The 22,317-nt window shown below is 45.9% G+C and overlaps 1 protein-coding gene across 8 annotated transcripts in view; it reads left to right on the plus strand.

The window, feature by feature from the left end:
* Window positions 1-4,280: 4,280 nt before the first annotated feature.
* Window positions 4,281-22,317, plus strand: part of TRIM36 (tripartite motif containing 36) — a 55,532-nt gene continuing 37,495 nt past the window's right edge. For 2 of the 8 annotated variants that reach the window (XM_083403931.1, XM_083403935.1), the window contains exons 1-2: window positions 17,843-18,142; window positions 20,890-21,127. In XM_083403931.1, coding sequence (XP_083260057.1) covers window positions 18,116-18,142; window positions 20,890-21,127 — 265 coding nt within the window. In that variant the 5' untranslated portion in view covers window positions 17,843-18,115. Of the gene's footprint in view, window positions 4,968-17,842; window positions 18,143-20,889; window positions 21,128-22,317 lie in introns of those variants that run through there. The other 6 variants (XM_083403933.1, XM_083403929.1, XM_083403928.1 and 3 more) reach the window with 6 other exon arrangements.

The following is a 22,317-nucleotide window of genomic DNA, read 5'->3' on the forward strand; positions in this document are numbered from 1 at the left end:
CTGCAGAATATTTGGGAGACAACATTAAAATTGCATATCTCACCTGCAGTCTGACATGGTACATCCCTTCATTTGTTCTATGAGTCCATCACCTCCAAGCTCAGCCTTGGTGATGGTTCCTATCTCCAAGGCTTTTTTTTAAAAAAAGCAGATTACTTGCAGCAAAACCAATGATGACAAGTAACTGTATTATAGGATAAGCATTTATGGACTCGTACTCACTTTGTCAGATGCATGTGATCAGGTAGGCCTGAGTCCATGAAAGCTTATGTCCCAATACATTTTCAGGTGCTACACCTGCTTAAGACAACAAAAGCTTAGACCACAATAAATGTATTCGTCTTGAAGGTGCCGTGGGACTCTTGTTATCAATACCAGTGTCTTTTACCAACCTAGTTATATTTTGCTTACATGATGCATATTTGGTTCAGCTTTGCTCTTGACGTCTGGAAACTTTTGAGTGTTGTTACAGTACAAATAATAATAATAATAATAATAATAATAATAATAATAATAATATAATACTTATACCCTGCCCATCTGGCCAGGCCCCCCTAGCCACTCTGGGCGGCTCCCAACAGAATATTAAAAACACAATAAAACATCAAACATTAAAAACTTCCCTAAACAGGGTTGCCTTCAGATGTCTTCTAAAAGTCAGATAGTTGTTTATTTCCTTGACTTCTGATGGGAGGGCATTCCACAGGGTGGGTGCCACTACCGAGAAGGCCCTCTGCCTGGTTCCCTGTAACCTCGCTTCTCACAGTGAGGGAACCACCAGAAGGCCCTCGGCGCTGGACCCCAGTGTCTGGGCTGAACGATGGGGGTGGAGACGCTCCTTCAGGTATATTGGGCTGATGACGTTTAGGCCCTTATTATTTACACAAACACCTCTGAATTCTAGTTCTGCAAATTTGCGTGCTACTCCTTTGGATGCAAATATCTTTCAGATAAAATAGAGTTTGATTTGCAAATCTGAAAAAGGGAAGAGGAAATTTCCTTAGGGACAGGGCACCTTTCAACATAACATTCAAATACAGCTGAAGTATTGATGTAAACCCCACAACACAATGGATTTGTGTGCTTAAAAGATAATATTATGAGGAGTCATCCTTACAGTGCAGTTCAAACGTGTATCTGCAAGTAAGCACCATTGTATACAATGGGGCCTTCTCATAAGGTAAGTGACCAGCCTCTTTGAGATGGCCTTGGCTTAGTTCTACAGATTCCTCCTTGTTAGTAAGGAATGCCCACTGAATCAATGCTAGCCATCCATGATAACTGAATGGCAAGTGCACAAAGAAGAACATTTTCAGCAGCTGCTCCACAGCTCCATGCTTTCTTCTCTATGAGGGTCACTAAAGGCTGAACATGGGCATTTTCTAGTCACAGTCTTGATATCTAGGGAGTTTGTTTTTAAAAGTGAACTACCCACTCTGGGGCTTTAATCCAAAATACCAACAAACAACCTTGCAATTGCTGATAAGTTGCATGTATTTTGGGAGGATCAAAACACTCATTTATTGGAATGCATATAACCATCATATAACCATCTGCTTGATATTGCTCGATACACTGGCTACTTTTCCTGTGGGTCATGTACAACTGACGTCATTTGCATGCTATTTGCATACTTCTGCAAACCTGCATTCTAGAATGTTAACAGTCGCATACAAGCAACAAAACCAGTTCTGCATGTGGCAACATCTGTGTGCAACCTGGAGGTTGCAGGCAGCGAGCTAACCTATCCATCCATTTCAAGCAGCCACCATGAGCCTTACTGGTTATTATGGGAATCAATCCTCACACACCCATTATGTGCAGTGAAAACTAAGGATGTTCTCCTCTTCTACTATAATCCTGTTCCCAGGACTGAAGCTGTAATTGGAACAGATTAAGAATATAAATTAGGGCAGGGAAGGGAAACTGCAGTTCTCCAGAAGTTTCTGGACTCCAGATCCCCTCATCTCTGTCCTCTGGGTATGCTGCTTGCGGAAAATAGGAGCTGCTGTCTAGGTCATGGGTTCCTCAACCTGCTTTATGGCATTGAGTTACAGTTATTCTATTATCTGGGTAATTCCAGCAGTGTTACATATATAAATCTGAGGCTGCAAATTTACCCGGGAACAGGTCCCATTATCAGTGGGATTTGCCTCTGAGTAAACGTGGCGCTGTGGGTTAAACCACTGAGCCTAGGACTTGCCGATCAGAAGGTCGGCGGTTCGAATCCCCACGACGGGGTGAGCTCCCATTGTTCAGTCCCTGCTCCTGCCCACCTAGCAGTTCGAAAGCACGTCAAAGTGCAAGTAGATAAATAGGTACCGCTCTGGCGGGAAGGTAAACGGCGTTTACATGCACAGCTCTGGTTAGTCAGAAGTGGCTTAGTCATGCTTGGGCACATGACCTGGAAGCTGTACGCCGGCTCCCTTGGCCAGTAAAGCGAGATGAGTGCCGCAACCCCAGAGTCGGCCACGACTGGACCTAATGGTCAGGGGTCCCTTTACCCTTTACTTTAAACATGGGTAGGGTTGGGCTGCAACACTATTTTCAAGCGCTGTCTCCATTTGGATGTAGCGCAGAGACAAAATCATTACACCCAGCAGCAGATAATTCTATAAAAGCCATTTGGTACAGTATGTGTGCCTTAAAAAAAAGAAAAAGGACAAACCACTTTCAGCTCCCAACCATTAAAAGATCTATTCAATCAATACAATGCTAGTTTGACTGCAGTTAAGTGCCTCGTCATTCATTGTGACCTTGTTGTTATTTACTGAATCTTGTCACAGAGCCAGCTTTTGGGGGGTGGCTGGACAACTTGTAGCATGGTACCCCCGCTTCTGTGTCTGTGGTGGGCAGCAGCATCACACACACCGTGGCTGAGGGCTGCATTTTCATTTCCTACAGTGCCCTAGGCTGATGCTACACCAGGGAAACTGAACAGTGGGGAATTAAAATACCAGCTAGGTTCAGCAGTCTGGTGCTGCTCAGATCACTAGGCTGCCAGTAAGAGGGGTGGGGGGCAGGACAGACATTAGCGGTGGGCCCTGGCATCTGCCCTGCTTGTCATCCTTAAACTAGGAATCCTGAGGTAATCTACAAATTCTGAACTAATCCAGAGGGGCAGGGGAAGGCCTTGTCCATGTCCAAGGCTGGAATCCTATGCACATCCCTTACCTTATGATGTTAGCCGCTCCGCCGGTTGGGGAGGGTGGGATACAAATTAATAACAACAACAACAATAACCTGGGAGTAAATACCCTGGGAGTAGGGTGACCATGGGACGTGGGTGGCGCTGTGGGTTAAACCACAGAGCCTAGAACTTGCCCATCAGAAGGTCGGCAGTTCTAATCGCCGCGACAGGGTGAGCTCCCGTTGCTCGGTCCCTGCTCCTGCCAACCTAGCAGTTCGAAAGCACGTCAAAGTGCAAGTAGATAAATAGGTACCACTCTGGCAGGAAGGTAAACGGTATTTCCGTGCGCTGCTCTGGTTCGCCAGAAGCGGCTTAGTCATGCTGGCCACATGACCCGGAAGCTGTACGCCGGCTCCCTGGTCCAATAAAGCGAGATGAGCACGCAACCCCAGAGTCGGTCACGACTGGACCTAATGGCCAGGGCTCCCTTTACCTTTTACCTAGGGTGACCATACACAAAGGGGCTTCTGCACCTTTAACAGCTGAGTCATGGAAGCCACCAAACCCTGGTTTCTGTTCTGATCCTGAAATGTCCCACTTTTCCTTAAGAGGTCCCTATTTTAATTGGAGTGTATGGAGTTATGCAAAATGCACCCACCCCCAGCCAAGGTTATAAGTAACCATATAAGACATCTGAAGGTAGCCCTGAATAGGAAAGTTTTTTTAAAAAATTAATAAATGTTTTAATTTTTTTTAATATATATGTTGGAAGCTGCCCAGATCGGGAGGGAGGATAATAAATAATAATAATAATAATAATAATAATAATAATAATAATAATAAGTCCATTTTAAATGTGTTTTTTTGGGGGGGGTATTGGGTTGTTGTTTTTATTTTTTATTATGTATTTTGTGGTTTTATACCTTGATTTTATTCTGTGAACTGCCCTGAGACCCCCAGGCATAGGGCGGTATATAAATTCAATAAACAATAATGGAATAGGACACCCCTAGTTTCATTGGGGAAATGTTGGAGGGTATGGGGCTGTAGACCTATGCACATCCCTTACCTGGGAGGAGAGTGCCCAGATCCAATGGGTCTTCTGCACCTTTAACAGCTGAGTCATAGAAGCCTCACCTGCCGAAATTCCCCGCTTTCTTAAGGCGCCTCTTCCGCCCCTGGGCCACCCTGCCTGGAAGAAAGGACACCCCCAGACTTAAGAGTGAAAGTTGCTTAGGAGTAAACATGAATCGGATCGGGCCGATTTGGGTTCTACGGTATATAAATGGGCGCCTATAGATGGGATGCCTCGACCCTCCTCGCCGCCCCCTCCGCTTGATCCCCGCTTGGCGAGCCCCCTGCCAGGCTGGCGGGGCAGCGAAGAGGATCCATCATCTCGTCGCCTCGAGGCGGAGCTTAAATATCCCGAGATGGGAGTTCAGCTTATGAAAATTTCACATCCCTCCAGCCTCTCGTGTGTTCCTTCTTTCCGTTAGCTCAGCCTTGACCGGCTCGCAAATAGAATCAATTAAGGCAACGGCGTCTGGTTTCCCTCCGAGCGCCCAGGGCGCGCGCGCGCTCGCTCGCTTCCGACGGCGGGGTGGGTGGGAAGGAGAGAAAAGAAAAAGAGAGAGAAAAAGAAAAGAAGAAAGAAAGAAAGAAAGCCCCGGCAAGTGAAAGGGACGAAGGAGCCTGACTACAATATATTTATTTTTGTGTTGGAGAAGGACGTCGGGGTTGTTTCCTAGCCGCCTCCTCGTTTCTTTCACTGACGATGTCCGAGCCAGAGGAAGGGAGTGAGTTTGGCTACATAGTGGATCTGCTGGAAAAAGGCAAGGTAAGGCGACGAAACCAGGAACCCCGATTCCTCTTCTTTCCGAGTCGGGAACCTTGCAGTCACTCCCCCTTGCAAAGGCGGGACTGGGCGCGCGCCTTTCTTGCTGCTCCGGCCGGGATCCGGCGCAATTCTCTATTTTCTTCCAGTTTGCAATGTGCGGCGGGAGCGGCAGGACTTGCCGAGTTATTCCCTCTGCCTTTTCTCCTCTCAAGGCTGAGAATACAACCCGAGAGGAGGGCGGGCGGTCTGTCTGGGTGCAAAAGAACGACTTGTTCCTCGTTGTCGCTTTTGTCTTCTTCTTTTTTTTTTGCCGGGCTGCAAGCGGGCGATTTGTATTTGCAAGGGGGCTGGCAGTGGGCGGCGGAACCGGGCGGGCGTGGCAGGCGAAACGGGAGCGCCGGTCCCGTGCAAAGCGAGGGGATCAAGCGAGGCCGCGCTGCTCCCTGGGGCAACAGGTTGGGCGCTGCCAAGGAATCGATAAGCCGCCAGACTGCAGCCAAGCCCCGGCTGCTCTCCCTGCTGCGCCCCGCTCGGCCCAGCCGGGGACTAGACGCGCGGTGGCGCCTTGAAAGCCAAGGGAAAGGATCCGGCCAGTCGAGTTCCTTTATAGATATGGATATATTTGCATGAAATAAGCTGGCGGATATATGCACCAGGAGCAATTTCCAATGTGTGTGTGTGTGGAGCTTTGCTAATCTGTTGGAGTAGAGGTCTTGTGGCACTTGCTGAAGCCTTTTCGCTCACGGAGTTTATTCCATAAGAAAAGGTGTTCTGTCTTTAAGGCAGCCTTCTCCGACGTGGCGCCCTCTAGAGGCATTTACACATTTGTCGACTTGCCACCCCGTTTTCCATTGTGTTTTTTTTAATATCCCCCCCTTTTTTTCCTGCACCCTTTCTTCTATCTCTTATACCATAACAATACTATAATCTCGAATCCAATCTGTTGACTATAGTTCAAATCCTGCTCTCGCGTCCATCATATTAGAGTACAGTGGTACCTCGGGTTACATACGCTTCAGGTTACAGACTCTGCTAACCCAGAAATAGTACCTTGGGTTAAGAACTTTGCTTCAGGATGTGAACAGAAATCGTGTGGCCACAGCAGAAGGCCCCATTAGCTAAAGTGGTACCTCAGGTTATGAACAGTTTCAGGTTAAGAACGGACCTCGGGGTGGCGCTGTGGGTTAAACCACTGAGCCTAGGACTTGCTGATCAGAAGGTCGTGGTTCGAATCCCCGCGACGGGGTGAGCTCCCGTTGCTCGGTCCCTGCTCCTGCCAATCTAGCAGTTTAAAAGCACGTCAAAGTGGAGAAGTGAAGAAGTCTGCTTTAAAGTGTACCAAACTCTCTGTTATATCCAGAGCCGGCCCAAGACATTTTGCTGTAGGCAAAACACCCAGTGCTGCCCATGCCCCCCATGCAGACATGGGCCCCCTCTCTCCACTGTAGCAGCCACACTACCACCAGCCCAGTCACTGCAACTGTATGCTCACCTGTGGATGCAGTGATGAGAGTGAAGCCCTGGTGGGGCTGGCAGTGGTCCGATGGCAAGGGTTGGATCCGCCGCCTGAGGCAGAAGGCTTCAACTCACCTCATTCATGGGTCAGATTTGGAGGTGGAGACAACCTGAAAAGCTGATAAGAACATATCTTCATAATAAGATCTTCATTGGCTCCCAGTACGTTTCTGAGCACAATTCAAAGGGGTAGTGCTGACCTTTAAAGCCCTAAACGGCCCTGGTCCTGTATACCTGAAGGAGCATCTCCACCCCATCATTCAGCCCGGACACTGAGGTCCAGCGCCGAGAACCTTCTGGCGGTTCCCTCGCTGCGAGAAGTGAGGTTACAGGGAACCAGGCAGAGGGCCTTCTTGGTAGTGGCGCCTGCCCTGTGGAACGCCCTCCCAGCAGATGTCAAGGAAATAAACAGCTATCTGACTTTTAGAAGACATCTGAAGGCAGCCCAGTTTAGGGAAGTTTTTAATGTTTCATGTTTTTCATATCCTGTTGGAAGCCGCCCAGAGTGGCTGGGGAAACCCAGCCAGATGGGTGGGGTATAAATAATAAATTATTATTATTATTATTAATATAACTGAACAATTCAGTTGTTGCCAACTCACAGGGTTAGTATGAACCCTGCATCCCTGAGAATAAGCCACTTAGTTTATGCTGCAGAGGTATAGACTGGGGTTCAGAGAAAAGCAGACCACTTGGATCTATTTGAGAGAGAAATCTGGGTGCCAGGTCTGCTCTCTTGTACTGGGAAGGCTTTGGTCAGAGAAAAGTGTCGAGGAAGGTGGCTGCTGTCTCTAGAGTCTTGGTTTCTAGTACAATGGTGCCTTGGTAGTGAAACAGCTTGGCTTCTGCACATCCCAATTGCCACAAACTCGGAAGTGAGTGTTCTGGTTTGCCAACGTTTTTCATGGGCGACGTGGCTTCCGATTGAGTCAGGAAGCTCCTGCAGCCAATCGGAAGCCGTGGCTTGGTTTTCGAATTGTTTTGGGAGTCGAACGGACTCCCAGAACGGATTAAATTCAAGAACCAAGGTACCACTGTATTTTCTCCAGCACCCCAGAATTATCTCATCTGAGGGGGTGGTGGAGGAAACAGCAGCGATTACTGGATAGTTTTGGGGTGGGACTGGCCTACCTTTCAATATGGTTGTTGTGTGAGGGAGGTTGCAAACAGCTTCTCCTAGCCTCTCGCTTCCATTGCTGGGGCTATTGGGGTGTTAGCTACTGTACGGTTTCTTCACATTCCCTGCTAGTCAGAGCCTGTTCTGTGCTTTTCATGCATTCAAGGGGAACTTCTCTGTTTGGAGGGACTGGACTGTTAAAAGTGACAAATCAGTATGAGGCAGACTTGCGCTACTAGGCAAAGGAAGATCCCATTACACTGGTACCTCGGGTTACATACGCTTCAGGTTACAGACTCCGCTAACCCAGAAATAGTACCTTGGGTTAAGAACTTTGCTTCAGGATGAGAACAGAAATTGCATGGTGGCGGCGCGGTGGCAGCAGGAGGCCCCATTAGCTAAAGTGGTACCTCAGGTTAAGAACAGTTTCAGGTTAAGAACGGACCTCTAGAACGAATTAAGTTCTTAACCTGAGGTACCACTGTAGCTGCTTTCTCCTGGACCCATACTTACCGTAATTCCTCTGTTCTAAAGTGTTGACTGTGACTGCTGGATTAAATTAGAATTAAGCAGGAATAGATGTAGTTTATGTTGAGAACAAGTTGATTTGAACATGTCTGGGGTGGAGGTTGACAGAGAATATTCCTTAGCCTGAAGCAAACATTATTTAAATAAATCTTAGCTGGCTGAATTCTGATTAGGTTAGGAAGAGAAATTGGAACCCTTCTGCTCAGTAATTTGATTACTGCAAACTCAAGACCCACGCTAGCTAAGAGCTTTTGGCAAAGGGGCAAAGCTTCTAAGCAAGGAGGAGTCTATATTTGATCACATAATCAGAGTTGGAAGGAACTCTGAGGGTCATCTAGTCCACCCCCCTGCAATGCAGGAATATGCCACTGTTCCTCACGGGGATTGAACCTGCAACCTTGGCATTATCAGCACTATGCTAACCAATTGAGCTATCCAACTGTTCTGTGTGTGCCCCCTTTCGAATCTGACTGGCTGTGTTTACTTCAAGACACACTTAAGACAGCACAGATTGCAGGGCTTGGAAATGCTCCCTCTCAATAATTTGCATGTTCCTTACAAACCACGGAGATAAGCACCTGACAAATCCATCCTTCCAACCAAGTATATCTTGCAGGTATAGGCACCAGCGGGGTGGGATTAGCCATGGCTCCTTGTTGCAGGTGCATGCAGTGGCAAATGTGTATTTTGTATTGCAGGTAAGGTAAAGGTAAAGGACCCCTGGATGGTTAAGTCCAGTCATAGGCACGCCAAAAACCAATAACAAGTCAAAGTACAGTGGCACCTTGGTTTGCATACGTCTTGGTTTGCATATGTTTTGGATTACAAACACATCAAGCCTGGAAGTGCATGTCCCGGTTTGCAACCTTTTTTTTTATTACGACCCTTTTTTTTTGGAATTACGAACAATGTTTTTTTGGAGGCCCCATTGGCGAAAGCGCGCTTTGGGTTACAACCTGTTTTGGTTTACAAACGGACCTCCGGAACGGATTATGGTTGTAAATCAAGGTACCACTGTATTGCATAACACAGGGGTTGCCACCCTTTTAGGGCACATTTGTATAAAGCTACGCGGGTGGCGCTGTGGGTTAAACCACCAGAGCCTAGGACTTGCCGAGTTGGCGGTTCGAATCCCCGTGATGGGGTGAGCTCCCATTGCTCGGTCCCTGTTCCTGCCAACCTAGCAGTTCGAAAGCACGTCAAAGTGCAAGTAGATAAATAGGTACCACTCCAGCGGGAAGGTAAACGGCGTTTCCATGCGCTGCTCTGGTTCGTCAGAAGTGGCTTAGTCATGCTTGGGCACATGACCTGGAAGCTGTACGCCGGCTCCCTCGGCCAATAAAGCGAGATGAGCGCCGCAACCCCAGAGTCTGCCACAACTAGACCTAACAGTCAGGGGTCCCTTTACCTTTACTAGTGAGGAACTCAAACGATATCATTGTTCTTCCTGTGTGTGGCAGTTATTCTGTCTGTGATATTTCTTCCTGTCCTTGTAAAATGTTATGTCTATCTTTTCCTGGTTGTTGCTGTTCTCCATCATGCCTTGGGCAGAGCCAATAATCCCATTGTTGTTTCAGAAATTTCTCAGTTGCTCCGACATTTGTAAACCAGAGGGGTTGTCATGGGCACAACAAGCATGATACAGCTCTTTCGCATCCCAACTGTAACACCCACCCACCCCAAATTACCTTCTGTGCCGCAGTGAGGCTTGAAGAAAAGTCTTCTGTATGCTACGGAAGGCTTCTTTCAAGTGTAATTTCAGCAGGAGGGCAGGATGTGACCCTCTGGGTGCTTGGAAGGGACACATACATGCTCACAAGCAGCATGTTGATGACCCATAGCACAATTTGTGAAGCGCCCTTGAGACAATACCATTTATTGAGCAAGATTACGTTTACAAAGTTTCTGTTGATAAAGATGACTCTGCTCAAAAACCTATCAGTCCCTTCCCTAAACACAGCTTGATTTCCACAGAATATGAGGTAAAAAGGGTGTGTTGGACACAGCAGAAACGCTGTTGATTTAAAACTTTTCTGGCTGGCTAAATTTTCTGCTATTTTCATGCCTACAAATTCGTCTTAGCCTGCGGAGGAGTTGTGTATAAGTTTTGTTAGCGCTTACCACTCCCAATGGAAGTTAATTATGGCTATCATGAGGATTAGTGTATGCATAAGCAATAGTCCCATGTTGCTAAGTGACACTCCTAAAAATAATTTCTCATTCTGTGGCAACAGATAGGGAATATGTCAGGGAAAAGTTGTCATCTTTCAGGAAATGATTTGTAAACGGAGCTCCGGGGGGAAACTGAGGGTGTTTGCATCTTCTTCACACTCTGAAAACCAAACTCCTCCTAGTGTGATATCACCTGTTATAGTAACTTGGGTTTTCTCTCTTCGCTGCTTCACAAAGTGTGCAACCAGCAGCCTATAAAACCTGGGGGAATTGAAGTTGCTTTCAATACTTTGCTGCCGCATCAATGCCCCTGAATCTGTTCTTGCTCCTATTGCTTGGCCAGCGAAGGGGCTCAACCTGTGGCCCTATTAACTCCTTTTAACCCTGACCATTGGCTATACTGGTGGGGCTGATGGAACTTGAGAGTCCGGCAACATCTCCAGGGCCCACCCCTGAACCAAACATTTCTTGTTGAGGCTCAACCACATCCATTGAGGCTCTCCGTCATTCTCAAAGGGTGTGTTTGTCCTATGAGGGCATTCTGTGCCCTCCTTTACACTAGTTCTGCTGACTCTAGTGAAGCGTAGGTGTCCTAGCGAATGGACTCGCCTTGGTGCAGTGGTGTGTGGTCAGTAGACTAAGGGGACTAGGCAAGTCCTCTAAATGTTCCTGGTAAATTAAAGTATTAAAGCTTGGTGCCTCCTTCCCAAAGTCTGGGAAACTTGTGCCCAGCTTAGGGAGTGGGGCGCGATGCTTATGCACATAGAATAAGGGCATCGTGAGGTCAGCTTCCCCCCCATTGCCCCCATAAGCTGGTTCCTCTGGCCCCAACTGTCCCCCTACGCCACTGCTGGTGAGAATGTGAAAAATGGCAGCACTGCATCCCAGTCTAAAAAGCGGTTGAAGCACTTCCCTTCCCAGTTTAATGAACAAAGTCCATTGGTAATTATTTGGTAATTGCTCCTTTAGTAATTACATTTTTTAAAATGAAGCTTGTTGTGGGGGGAGCCCTTTGAACATCCTCTTAAACATGCCTCAACTGCACAAATTCATGTAAAAGAGGCAGCGAAGCAGCAGGAGAGACTGTAACTAAATGGGAATGAAGCTCTCAGCTAAAATAACCAAAGTGATTTCATTTCAAGGTAGCATAATGATATTGCTGACATTAATTTCTTTGATATTTGTGTGCGCTGTTACAATCTGGCTCTATATATCTTGTCGTCTCTGTGTCCCGCTCTGAGTTGTCTGTCCATTGTCTAAAAGTCTAGGCTTTCGGATCAAGGGATTGTAGAAGATGGTGGTACTCTGTAGAGCAGGGGTCCCCAAACTTGGGTCTTCAGCTGTTTTTGGACTCCAAGCCCATTGTCCCAGACCACTGGTCCTGCTAGCTAGGGATGATGGGAGTTGGAGTCCAAAAACAGCTGGATACCCAAGTTTGGGGAACCCTGCTGTAGAGAAACTAAGACCCAAGATAAAATACAAGCAAGGTCTTGCTTCATGTTGGAGAGAACATGTCTCTGATCGGCAGCTGCTTTGAAGCCTTAGTTTTTTTATGTTAGTCTTCAATGTGAATTGTGGCTAAGAGGGCTAAGGGAGAAACCACTTCCTCAGCTTATTCATAAAGAATACTTGCAGAAAAAAAGTTTGCTTGTCTGGAATGTTGTTTAAAATTAACGCTGCTCTTTGTGTTGCAGCAGGAGTTTAAAATGCACACCATATGATATGCACTGTCTTGTGGAATGACAGCTCATATTCCAGTGCACTTCAGGATAGAGTGCTTAACTTTGCAGCATAGAGAGAAAAAGAAAAGTTTTGCATAATGTTACCAGCAAAAATGCAACGTATTTCATTATTATTATTATTATTATTATTAGGTAACTAAGATTTTACACCCACAAGAAAATTCTGTCCACTTCTGCAGGAGAGAGAAGCTGCTTCCAAGTTTTCCATATCAAGATTGGGCATGGGCTTATGGGGTTATGATTCCAGAAGTAAAATTCTTGACAAAATATTTTATTTAGGGCATGTGTTAAGCACAAGCCTAACTCTATCCAGTAGGAACCAGAAACAACAGTAGCAGAGAAGCCGAAAAAAAGTTGTTTCAAATACAGGAAGCTTGCTTAAGGCTTCTGGGCTATAACAGCTTCCCCAGTATTATGCAATCAATTTAAATATTTTTAGCGGACGTATTGTGAAATGTTGATTCCAAATTATTTTAGCAACTTCATATTAGAGAAATAGGATGTATTCTAAAATACCTGTGTACTCAATTTGACAAACAAGGGTAATAAACAAAAGAGCATAGTAAACTGGCTACAAATAGAAATGATGTTTACTCCCAATTCTCTGATGACATTTAGATTAATATTTCAAAATCCAGCTGAATATATGAATGCAGAATCTCTTCCTGAGTGAAAGTCAGAGACACAACATAGACATTTCCCCCCTTCAGACGTATGTCAAAATGGGAAGTTTATTTATCAAAGGCATTTTAAATAATTTCTTGCTTACTCTTTGTGACAATATAATATATCCAAAAATTATAATATAATATAATATAATATTATAATATAATATTATAATATAATAATATAATATAATATAATATCCAAATAAATATATTGCCTGACAGTAGATCTTGGATTTTTTTCCTCATGAACCAACACAGCTACCTTTGCTTATTGTTCCTGTAAATAATTAAGTTATAGATACAGCTCTCTTCAAGAACTTCGTAAGAATCCCTTTCCCCCTCAAATGGCTAGTGCCCTGAGACTTTTGAGTAAAGATGGGCAGATTGTGCTGTCTGTGTGTCTTCTGCCCTGGATGGAGTGTGTATTCTGTGGTTTCCTGTGTCTTCTTACGCCAGCCTTCCCTTCCCCCAAGAGATATAAATGCTGCTCTTAATGTAATCATTACAACAGAACAATAAGTGTATGTCTCCAGGACCTTTGCTGAATCAGAATTGCTTTGTCAAATCCCAATGGAAATTAGATGTGTGTGTCCAGGGTGGGGGTGGGAGCTGAACTTTAGTCTGCAATTCTGTATATCTGTTTTTACCTCTGAGTAAGCCCCATTGACCTCGGAGGGGCTTGTTTCTATTTGTAGGATTGCACTATTCATTGTATTCTTAAAGCTTTTGCGAGATTGTACTGACCTCACTGGTTTTACAGCTGCTACTCTTATATTTTGTATTATTTTGGGGGGGGGGAGGGTTATTGTACAGTGGTACCTTGGTTCTCGAACTTAATCTGTTCCGGGAGACCGTTCGATTCCCAAAACGGTTCGAAAGCCAAGGTGCAGCTTCCGATTGGCTGCAGGAGCTTCTTGCACTCAATTGGAAGCCATGGAAAGCTGCATTGGATGTTCAGCTTCCAAAAAACGTTCGCAAACCGGAACACTCACTTCCAGGTTTGCTGCATTCGGGAGCCGATTTGTTTGGGAGCCAAGCCGTTTGACTACCAAGGTACCACTGTACTTGTTCTGCTATGTTAAATTACTGTATACATCTTCCTGGGAGTCTTGTGCTGAAACGTGGTGTTATTTATCCCTACATAACAGTTTGCTGTGGACTGGAAGATCAACCTGCTGATTAAAACCCTGAATTGGTTTCAAATATGACACTAAACAATAGACAATAGAAATATTCCGTCAAAATGCAACCCAAGGATGGTGCCTTTGTTCTTCTTAGGGAAGTTTTGTGGATGCTTTGTTCTCCTGGAGCAAAACAGGATAATTGACTATCTGGAGCATCTGAGAACAAGAAAAGAATTTGTAACTACTTGGCTTGTGCTTAGTCTTTCTGCTGAGATAATAATGGATTGCCAAACTTTTCAAGGTATTATATTACAAGTAGCTTTGAAATTTAAATTATATTGCTGCTGAAACAGTTAAGAAGAGCAGATGCTTACACAATAACCCTGGTCCTAGGTGGTTTAAAATATGATTCTGTTACCTATGAAAGTAAAATGACCTTTAATTCATTGCAGTTTTAACCTGCGTAGTAGAGCAAGATAATTGAGCTCCTTAAATCCAAAACAAACAAACAAACATATCAACAGGTTAATCCCTTTGATCTGTTAGTGACAGGACTGAGCAAGCAGTTTTTCACAAAGGAGTCTTGACAATAACAAAAGTTGGGAGGGACCGCAAAGAAATCTGCCAGTTTTATAATGAATCTACTTTGTGCCTTTGTGCGTGCAAAAGCAGCTATTGTTGCCTTGTGGTCAGTGAATGGATAGATACTGGTTGTGTTAGCCTCAAGCAGCCTTTGTGCACCCACCCACCCTGCAGTCTAAGAAAGACTTGTTTTTAATGGTCCCTAACAACTGAGCAATGATTCTATATCAATTAATTGTTGCTGTTAACCTTGAATATTATTGGTAGCACAGCAAAGACTAATAAGCGGCATATGGTATCTATGGGTACTACTTATGTACTATGAGAGCCAGCGTGCTGTAGTGGTTAAGAGCGGTGGACTTGTAATCTGGTGAACTGGGTTCGCTTCCCTGCTGCTCCACATGCAGCTGCTGGGGGACTTTGGGCTAGTCATACTTCTCTGACGTCTCTCAGCCCCACTCACCTCACAGAGGGTTTGTTTTGTGGGGGAGGAAGGGAAAGGAGAATGTTAGCTGCTTTGAGACTCCTTCGGGTAGTGATAAAGTGGGATATCAAATCCAAACTCTTCTTCTCTTCTATGAAATAATCCCACTGGTATACTCTGGCTATTGGAATACTCTAGCATTCTCAAACTTCTTGCAAGTTTACAAGTAAGACTATATATGCACCAGAATTTTTGGGAATGGGCTGCTTGTTTTTCTTGAAATTAGCCATAAACTAATTCATTTTTGCATATGAAAGATTAAAACTTTGTGGCTTAATGTGGAAAGTCTTTCCCCCCAGCCTCTTCAGCCCCCTCCCCCATTTTTTTGAAGCAGTGGTGACTAATTTCATTCTTCTGAGACTGAACATGTCTCTGGAGCCAGTAATATTTTTAGTTCATCTCTTTATATGTATGTAAACTTTCAAAAACAAACACTGTGCTAGACAGGGAGCTTTGCCAAACAGACAAAATGTTAATAAGAAAGTTGAAGTGCTTTGTTGCAGTGTGGAAAATATAAAAAACTACGCTATCTCTTGTGACCCTAAACAATGTATTTTTAAAAATCATCGTCCTGTGGTCTGGGTAGGAATTGCAAAGCAGTGGTGGAATCAAGTGCCCCTACAAACTTACATACTTCACGGAGCGGGCCCTGATCGAGTGGGGCAAGGGGGGGGGGGCATTTGCCTCAGGCAGCAGGTTGTGGGCGGCAGCAAAAACAGCATCCTGGGAACAGAACCCAGCTGGAATGTTGCTGAGCATGTATTGCAGGCCAATGGAGTGCCACTCTCACACACTGTAGTCCTCTTTCACTTTCTTGCTGAAGCAGCAGGAACATAAAGGGGAAGTGAGAGGGTGGCTGGTGCTTAAAAGCGGTGGGCTGCCCCCTGCCATACTGAGGGTGCCAGGCATGCAGCCTTTAACGTCTGCCATGCAGGAGGTAGCCGCCCCTTCTACCACCTGGGTCACAAAAATGTCCCACAGCCTGACACCTGACCCTCCCAGCATCTGTCCTGTCAGGATTCCCACAAGCTCAACTGTCTTGCCCTGGTCTCATCTGTGGAAACAATGAAGGCAAGAAAGAGTTTCTGCCTTTTCCCACCCCACTTTGCTGCTGCTGCTGCTGCTGGCAGCTTCTTGCCTTCCTGTTCCTCTTTTATGAAAGCCTGCATCTCCAGCCCTCCCCTTCTATGCTTCTGTCAGGGGCAGACGGTGGAGGGCAGCTATGCAGAGCTTTGCTCCTTAAGGCAAAATTTGTAGATCCAGCGCGGCCAAGGAGCATGAACAATCTGAATAGTTGTAGAAGGAAAAGAGAAAACTGGCAAAGGAAAATGCAACGCTATCAAAACAATGAATTCCATAAAGAAATGTCTAAGTCAAGATGAGTGGCAAAGTCCGCTTTGTGTTAAGACTCTAATTCAACATGCTTTAATTAAGCCTTTCCCAAAAATGTGAGCCAAATACAATGGCTCTCAGTCTAAAAAAAAAATAAAAATCTACCCAATGTGATTTTAGAAGCTGAACCCTATGGAAGCACAGATGGTATTTCCTCCTCCTCCTCCTCCTGATGGAGAGATTCAGTTTGCTGGATGTAGATAAAGGAGAGGTCTGCTGCCTAGTTTCAGATAGAGTTCCCTGAATTTGTTTCCCTCTGTTCTGAATGGTTAATGATAGCTTAAGAATTAATCTAATTGAACTGACAGTGATAGAAACAGACAGTACAGCCCGTTTGCTCCTCATCCTCCTCTTTTTGGGCTCTCTGATGTTGGTAGCCCTGAAAAACTATGTATGTTTACTTAGAGGCTGGTCACTAGATACAGTAGGGATCATTCTCCGGGTAGCATTGTTGAGAATACAGTCTTATCAATCTTAGGTTTGTGTGACTCACTTGAGCCAACTCATTACTCTTGTGCAGACACAGCACAAACTGTTATTTAAAAAGCTTCACCTTTGCCTCCATGGTTCCATGATCATTCTTTTGTGCCTGGAAAACGGGCTTGCCAAAATAATTTGACTTCATTTGCAGAGGAACTACAGCAAAGATGACCCCCCCACCTGGGATGTACGGTATTGTCTTGAATGAAGGGGAACAATCCCCATTGCCCCTAAGGCAACCGAGCCCTTGTGGTGCTTTCCAGCCAAGCAAAGTCGATGGCTCACCATGCCCAGAAGCACCCATTTTGCATGGGGCTTTCAGGGCTGCGCCGGTTTTCCCAAAGCCCAAACACTACAACACCCTCCCCCTTGCAAGTTCCAAGCCTAGAGGCTGGACTCTCCTGGGCCCCTAAACCATCCCGGGCTTCCCTTTACTGTAGTAGTAACGATTGCAGCTCAGTTCACGTTTATATATCGCTTTTATATGTATATCACGTTTATATATCGCAAAGCAACCTGAAAGCAGTTTATGTGGCTTGAAAAGCTCCAGCCCCCTCTGTGTCCCAGCTCAGCTCCCCTGCAGTCAACCTAGCTGCACGTGGCGTCAACTCAACAGGTGAAGAAGCAGCCCTCCCTGTTGCAACTCAAGGCCGGGGAGAGGCAAGACTGGCCGGCATCTTGCTTTGGCCGCGAGTCGCGTGTGCACGTGCGTTTGGTGATTTGAGAGCAAGAAAGAGCGAACAAGCAACTTTTCTCCGGAGTGAACGTGATTCTGGCACTTGTTTTTGCGAAAGGGGACAGACGGGGCGGGCCGTAGCTCGCTTCCCCTTTCCCGCCACACATTTGGCGCCTGTGTGTGTACGCGTGTACACGTGTCGTCCCCGCCCAGCCTGCTTCATTTCCCCTCTCAAGGAGTAAAGTCTCTCCGCCTCACGGCTGAGGTGGCCAACAAAGGTGCCAGGTGCCGCCCCTCCCACATTGTGTCGTGGGCGTGGTTGCCAGGCGGCCCCCGCCGCCGCTGCCCTGCCCCCGCCCCCTCCCGCGCCAGGCCCCTCCCCCTCCCCTCGCGCCCCACCCTCCAGGCCAGCGCCGGAGTTTCCTCGGGGGGGTAGGCAGCAGTCGTGTGGCAGCTGCTGGGCGCCTCGTAGCCGCTTCGCGCGCGCGCCCCTCTCTCCTCCTCCTCTGTCTTCCTCCCTCGCGCCGCGCGCTCCCCAAAGCGGGGAGGGCGGACCTCGCCGGTCCCGAGAGAGGCAGCGAAGCGAGCAGAGAGAGAAGCAGGCACACGCGCGCGCCGGGCACCCTTCGGGAGCAGCGGAGGCGGCGGAGGGCGGTGGCGTGTCCAGGATGGAAGGGGACCGGCTGGAACCCGCCGTGAGTAGCCCTGAGGGAGGGAGGGAGACGGGTGGGCGGGGTGGGGGGCACGTATGTATGTTTGTGCGCGTGTGTGTGAGGGAGATTTGCAGGGACTGAGGAGGAAATGCTCTTCTCCAGTTTTAGAGTAGTTGAGCTACCTACCTAGGTGCCTCCCCCATAGCCATGGGCAAGGGGGGGGGGCTCAAAGGGACAGCTGCCCTTCTACCCCCAAATCAAGTGAATAAATAAAAAATACTTAGGTTCTGCCCCCGCCCTAATATGAATCCTGCCCCCCACCCCACGACATAAACCCCAGCTACGCCCACGTGCCTTGCTTCTTGATCAGGGGTGCCAACTTGAATAAAACATGGGGGGTAGGTATGACCTGCATAATCCATCACAAGACACAGCGCATACTATTTAAAAGGGAATAATGACCATCAACCTGGTGGGGGGGAGGTGCTCCCATCAAATATTTTATTTGAGGTGGGGCTGGAGGGATCTAGGCCCCTCGGAGTTGTGTTGGGTCCTCTGCTCTTGATGCAGGAGGAGAAGCCCACTCCTCAGGTGGAGTCGTATTTTGTCAAGCGAATCTCTTCCTTGTCTCCTTTTAGTGCTTTAGCCTTCCTGGTCTGCCTGCAAAAAGAGCCTTCTCCTCTGTCCTCTTTCAGCATTTGCTTTACAGCTGCTGGTTTTGTCATATATATATATATATTCATTCTCTCCTACGTGGGACGTGACTTCTCCCCCTCCATCTCTTCTTCCATTTGACACGTACAATAAGCAGTACTTGGGTGTGTAACCTTTCGCTATATGTACCGTGCGCCCAGAGCGTTGTGCAAACTCATGCTTGCTGCAGTTGACCGCTGGGTGGACTCTGGCCCAAGGAGGAGCTGTCAGCTGCTGCAGTCTGACCAGGGGTCTCTTCAGATCTCTTAAGGGATTTCTGGGCGTGGGTGGGATCAGACAATGGTGCGCATCGGAGAGGACGAGGGGCGTGCCAAAGGTGCTCACTGCACATGCTGAGAAGCTGTGAACAATCCCTGCTTTTCTCTGTGTGCGGAATAAAGTAGATGCATTTGTGTTAGGGTCACCTGTGGAAGCTTTGTCATTGAGAGCAGCAGGCATGGGGAAAACATAGCAGTGATAATGCAGCCTGATCTGGTATCCATGGGCTGATGTCTGTCATCCACGTTAATTTGGAATCTCCTGTACAGGCTGCATTGTCTCCCCTCTGCCCCCTTTCTGGGATGTACTGAAAATGTAGAGGGGGGAGAACACCTCAAAGAGCGGGAAAGTATTTTGACTAATGAATCCATATTAAATTATCTTGTGTACCTTGATAGGTGGGTGGTAGCTTAGTAGTCACTTACAGTTGGATCTGGAATGATCAGTGTTGAACTATGACTCTGGAATGCTTCAAAAATCTTTTTAGCTAGAACAATAGTACCGCAAGAGAAATGAGTCTGTGCAGCATAAGCAATGCTACTCCAATCAGACCACTTTCAGCTGGCTTAAAAACTACTCTCTCTCCAGCCAGTGTGTTACGACTAATGTTCAGCGCCATCTCTCTTCTCCCTCTTCCTTGGATGAGAGGAAGGTGCAGCTTTTGTTTCTGAAGAATGAATGGAGGGTTGATCATCACTCACTGTGCTTTGGCAGCACAGTTCGCAAAGCCCTATTCCCCAAAGGCGAAGAGCCGGGCATTGCGGAGTCTGTCTCCTAATTTATTCAACCAGGCTATAACTTATTCTGACTGAGCTGTAACTGGGACAAACATCTCTTCTCTCTTACCTAACAATGTGCTTTTTTGTTCTTCAGAGTCCTTTTGGAAGAGAGGCAAAGCAAACTGCGGCATGCACAGTAGTGTCTATTTAAGGGGCAGTTTTATTTCAAGTGCTTTGGTTACCAAATACAACTTGCCTTGCAAGGAAATAAAATTTAATGAGATAATTTACTATAATTGCATAAATGGAATATTTGAAGAGTAATTGATTATACAACTGCTTTAATATATAAAGTTGTTCCTATATGTAAAAACATTTTGGTAGTAACTTCTTATGGTACTTACTGACATACCATGGCATCACTGAAAGTGCAACCCTCAAAATACATAGGAATTGCTGAGATTTTCCTTTGGATATTGGTCCTGTCTGTGGCATTAAGATTTATTTTAGTGCACTCATATCCATAAGTTCAAGGGACGCGGGTGGCACTGTGGGTTAAACTACAGAGCCTAGGACTTGCTGATCAGAAGGTCGTGGTTCGAATCCCCATGACGTGGTGAGCCCCATTGCTCGGTCCCTGCTCCTGCCAACCTAGCAGTTCGAAAGCACATCAAAGTGCAAGTAGATAAATAGGTACCGCTCTGGCGGGAAGGTAAACGGTGTTTCCGTGCGCTGCTCTGGTTCGCCAGAAGCAGCTTAGTCATGCTGGCCACATGACCCGGAAGCTGTACACCGGCTCCCTTGCCAATAAAGCGAGATGAGCGTCGCAACCCCAGAGTTGGCCACAACTGGACCTAATGGTCAGGGGTCCCTTTACCTTACCTTTACCTTTTATCCATAAGTTCAATAGGACCCTGTGTGGTCTTTCTGAACACCGAATCTCAAATAAATATAGTTTAATATATTTGCTCTTCCATTTTTTTTTTTAAAGTTCTGTGGTTGAAATAGCAAATGAAATGGGTACATGTATTTTGTTTGTTTATGTAGTTGCCTCACTGCTGCTTATAATTTTTTTCATTCCTTGTTGTTTGCTTCCAGGTTACCATTAAGAATATTGAACGAGAGCTCATCTGCCCAGCATGCAAGGAGTTATTTACCCATCCACTTATACTCCCTTGTCAACATAGTATCTGCCACAAATGCGTAAAAGAAATCCTCTACTTTACGCTTGAAGATTCGTTCAATGATGCTGCCTCAGAGACCTCCAATCACAGTAGCCCTCGCAACCGAATGCATTCCCCTAGCTTGGATAGAATTGACAGGGTTAATAGATCAGGTATGTAAAAGTAACACTGTGATTAGTGGATTGCAAAATTTATTTGGAACAAGCCAAATCTTTTTTTTTAAAATTGTAACCTTCCTTAGTGTTCTATAGGTAGTTCTTATTATTGTCAAGATGCATTAATATTATTATTAGATTTGCAGTGAAGTGGGCTGGATCACACATGTGGTGGCTGGTTCCCAAAGGAACAGAAGGCAGGGAGACCAAAAGTAATGAAGCCAAAGCCAATGACAGGCAGAGCCAACTATTTCAAATTTTGTCCCCATCCTCCTCCCTGCTGAAATTTACAAGAGTATTGCTGCGACTAAGGAGGAGGACTGGCTGTAGGTAAGAAGACAGGCAGGTAGAAACTGACTGGGGCAGTTCCCCATTTGCCCTGATAAACCAGAGCCCATTGCATATTTCTAGTAGTATGGCAATTGGGTTTACGTTCCCTGTAATTGACTTTGCTAAGCATATATTTTGTGTTTGTGCTGATTTAATTTCTAGACCTTTTAGAGCACCCCTAAATCCATCTTACTGGAAATAAGCCCTGCTCATCAGTTATTCGGAAAAGGAGTGTTTAGGATCATGGCTTTAATCCCCCACTCATTTCTATATCTGGTTTGCCGTGTGATGCTGGAATTGTTCACAAAGCCAACTAAAATTGCCAGATACATTTTAGACATGTACTGTACTGGGTAAGACAATTTGTCCACCTGCCATTTATGTAGACAACAGTATTGCCTACTTTGATTTGCAACAGTTCTTCAGGATCTGAGGCAGAGGTCTTTCCCATCACCTGCTATCTGATCCTTTTAACTGGAGATTTCCCAGGGATCTTGCGTTCTTCCTTGTACTTTTGGTAGTTGCAGTCCTGACACACCGGAAACTAAATTTTACTAGTATTGTTACTGGGGTAGATGCCATAACTGGAATACCTTGTGTTTTCAAAAGGGCTTATATGACTGTTTGCATATGTTAAACTTTTACTTAATAAATCTATATGTGCTGCTGCTGTTATAAAGTGCGTAAGTAGGGCTATGAACTATTGGCTAGTTAACTGGTTCTGGGTTTGTGTTTGGATATAGAGTTATGAATAATCTCCTTATGGTAAGTAAGTCTGAGGTTACATTGATTGTCCAAGACAATATAAATGGTAATATAATTAACCAATAATAAATGCTTCAAAATGTAACAATTCT

Source organism: Podarcis tiliguerta, assembly GCF_965153285.1.
Source record: "Podarcis tiliguerta genome assembly, chromosome: 11".
Lineage (NCBI taxonomy): Eukaryota > Metazoa > Chordata > Lepidosauria > Squamata > Lacertidae > Podarcis > Podarcis tiliguerta.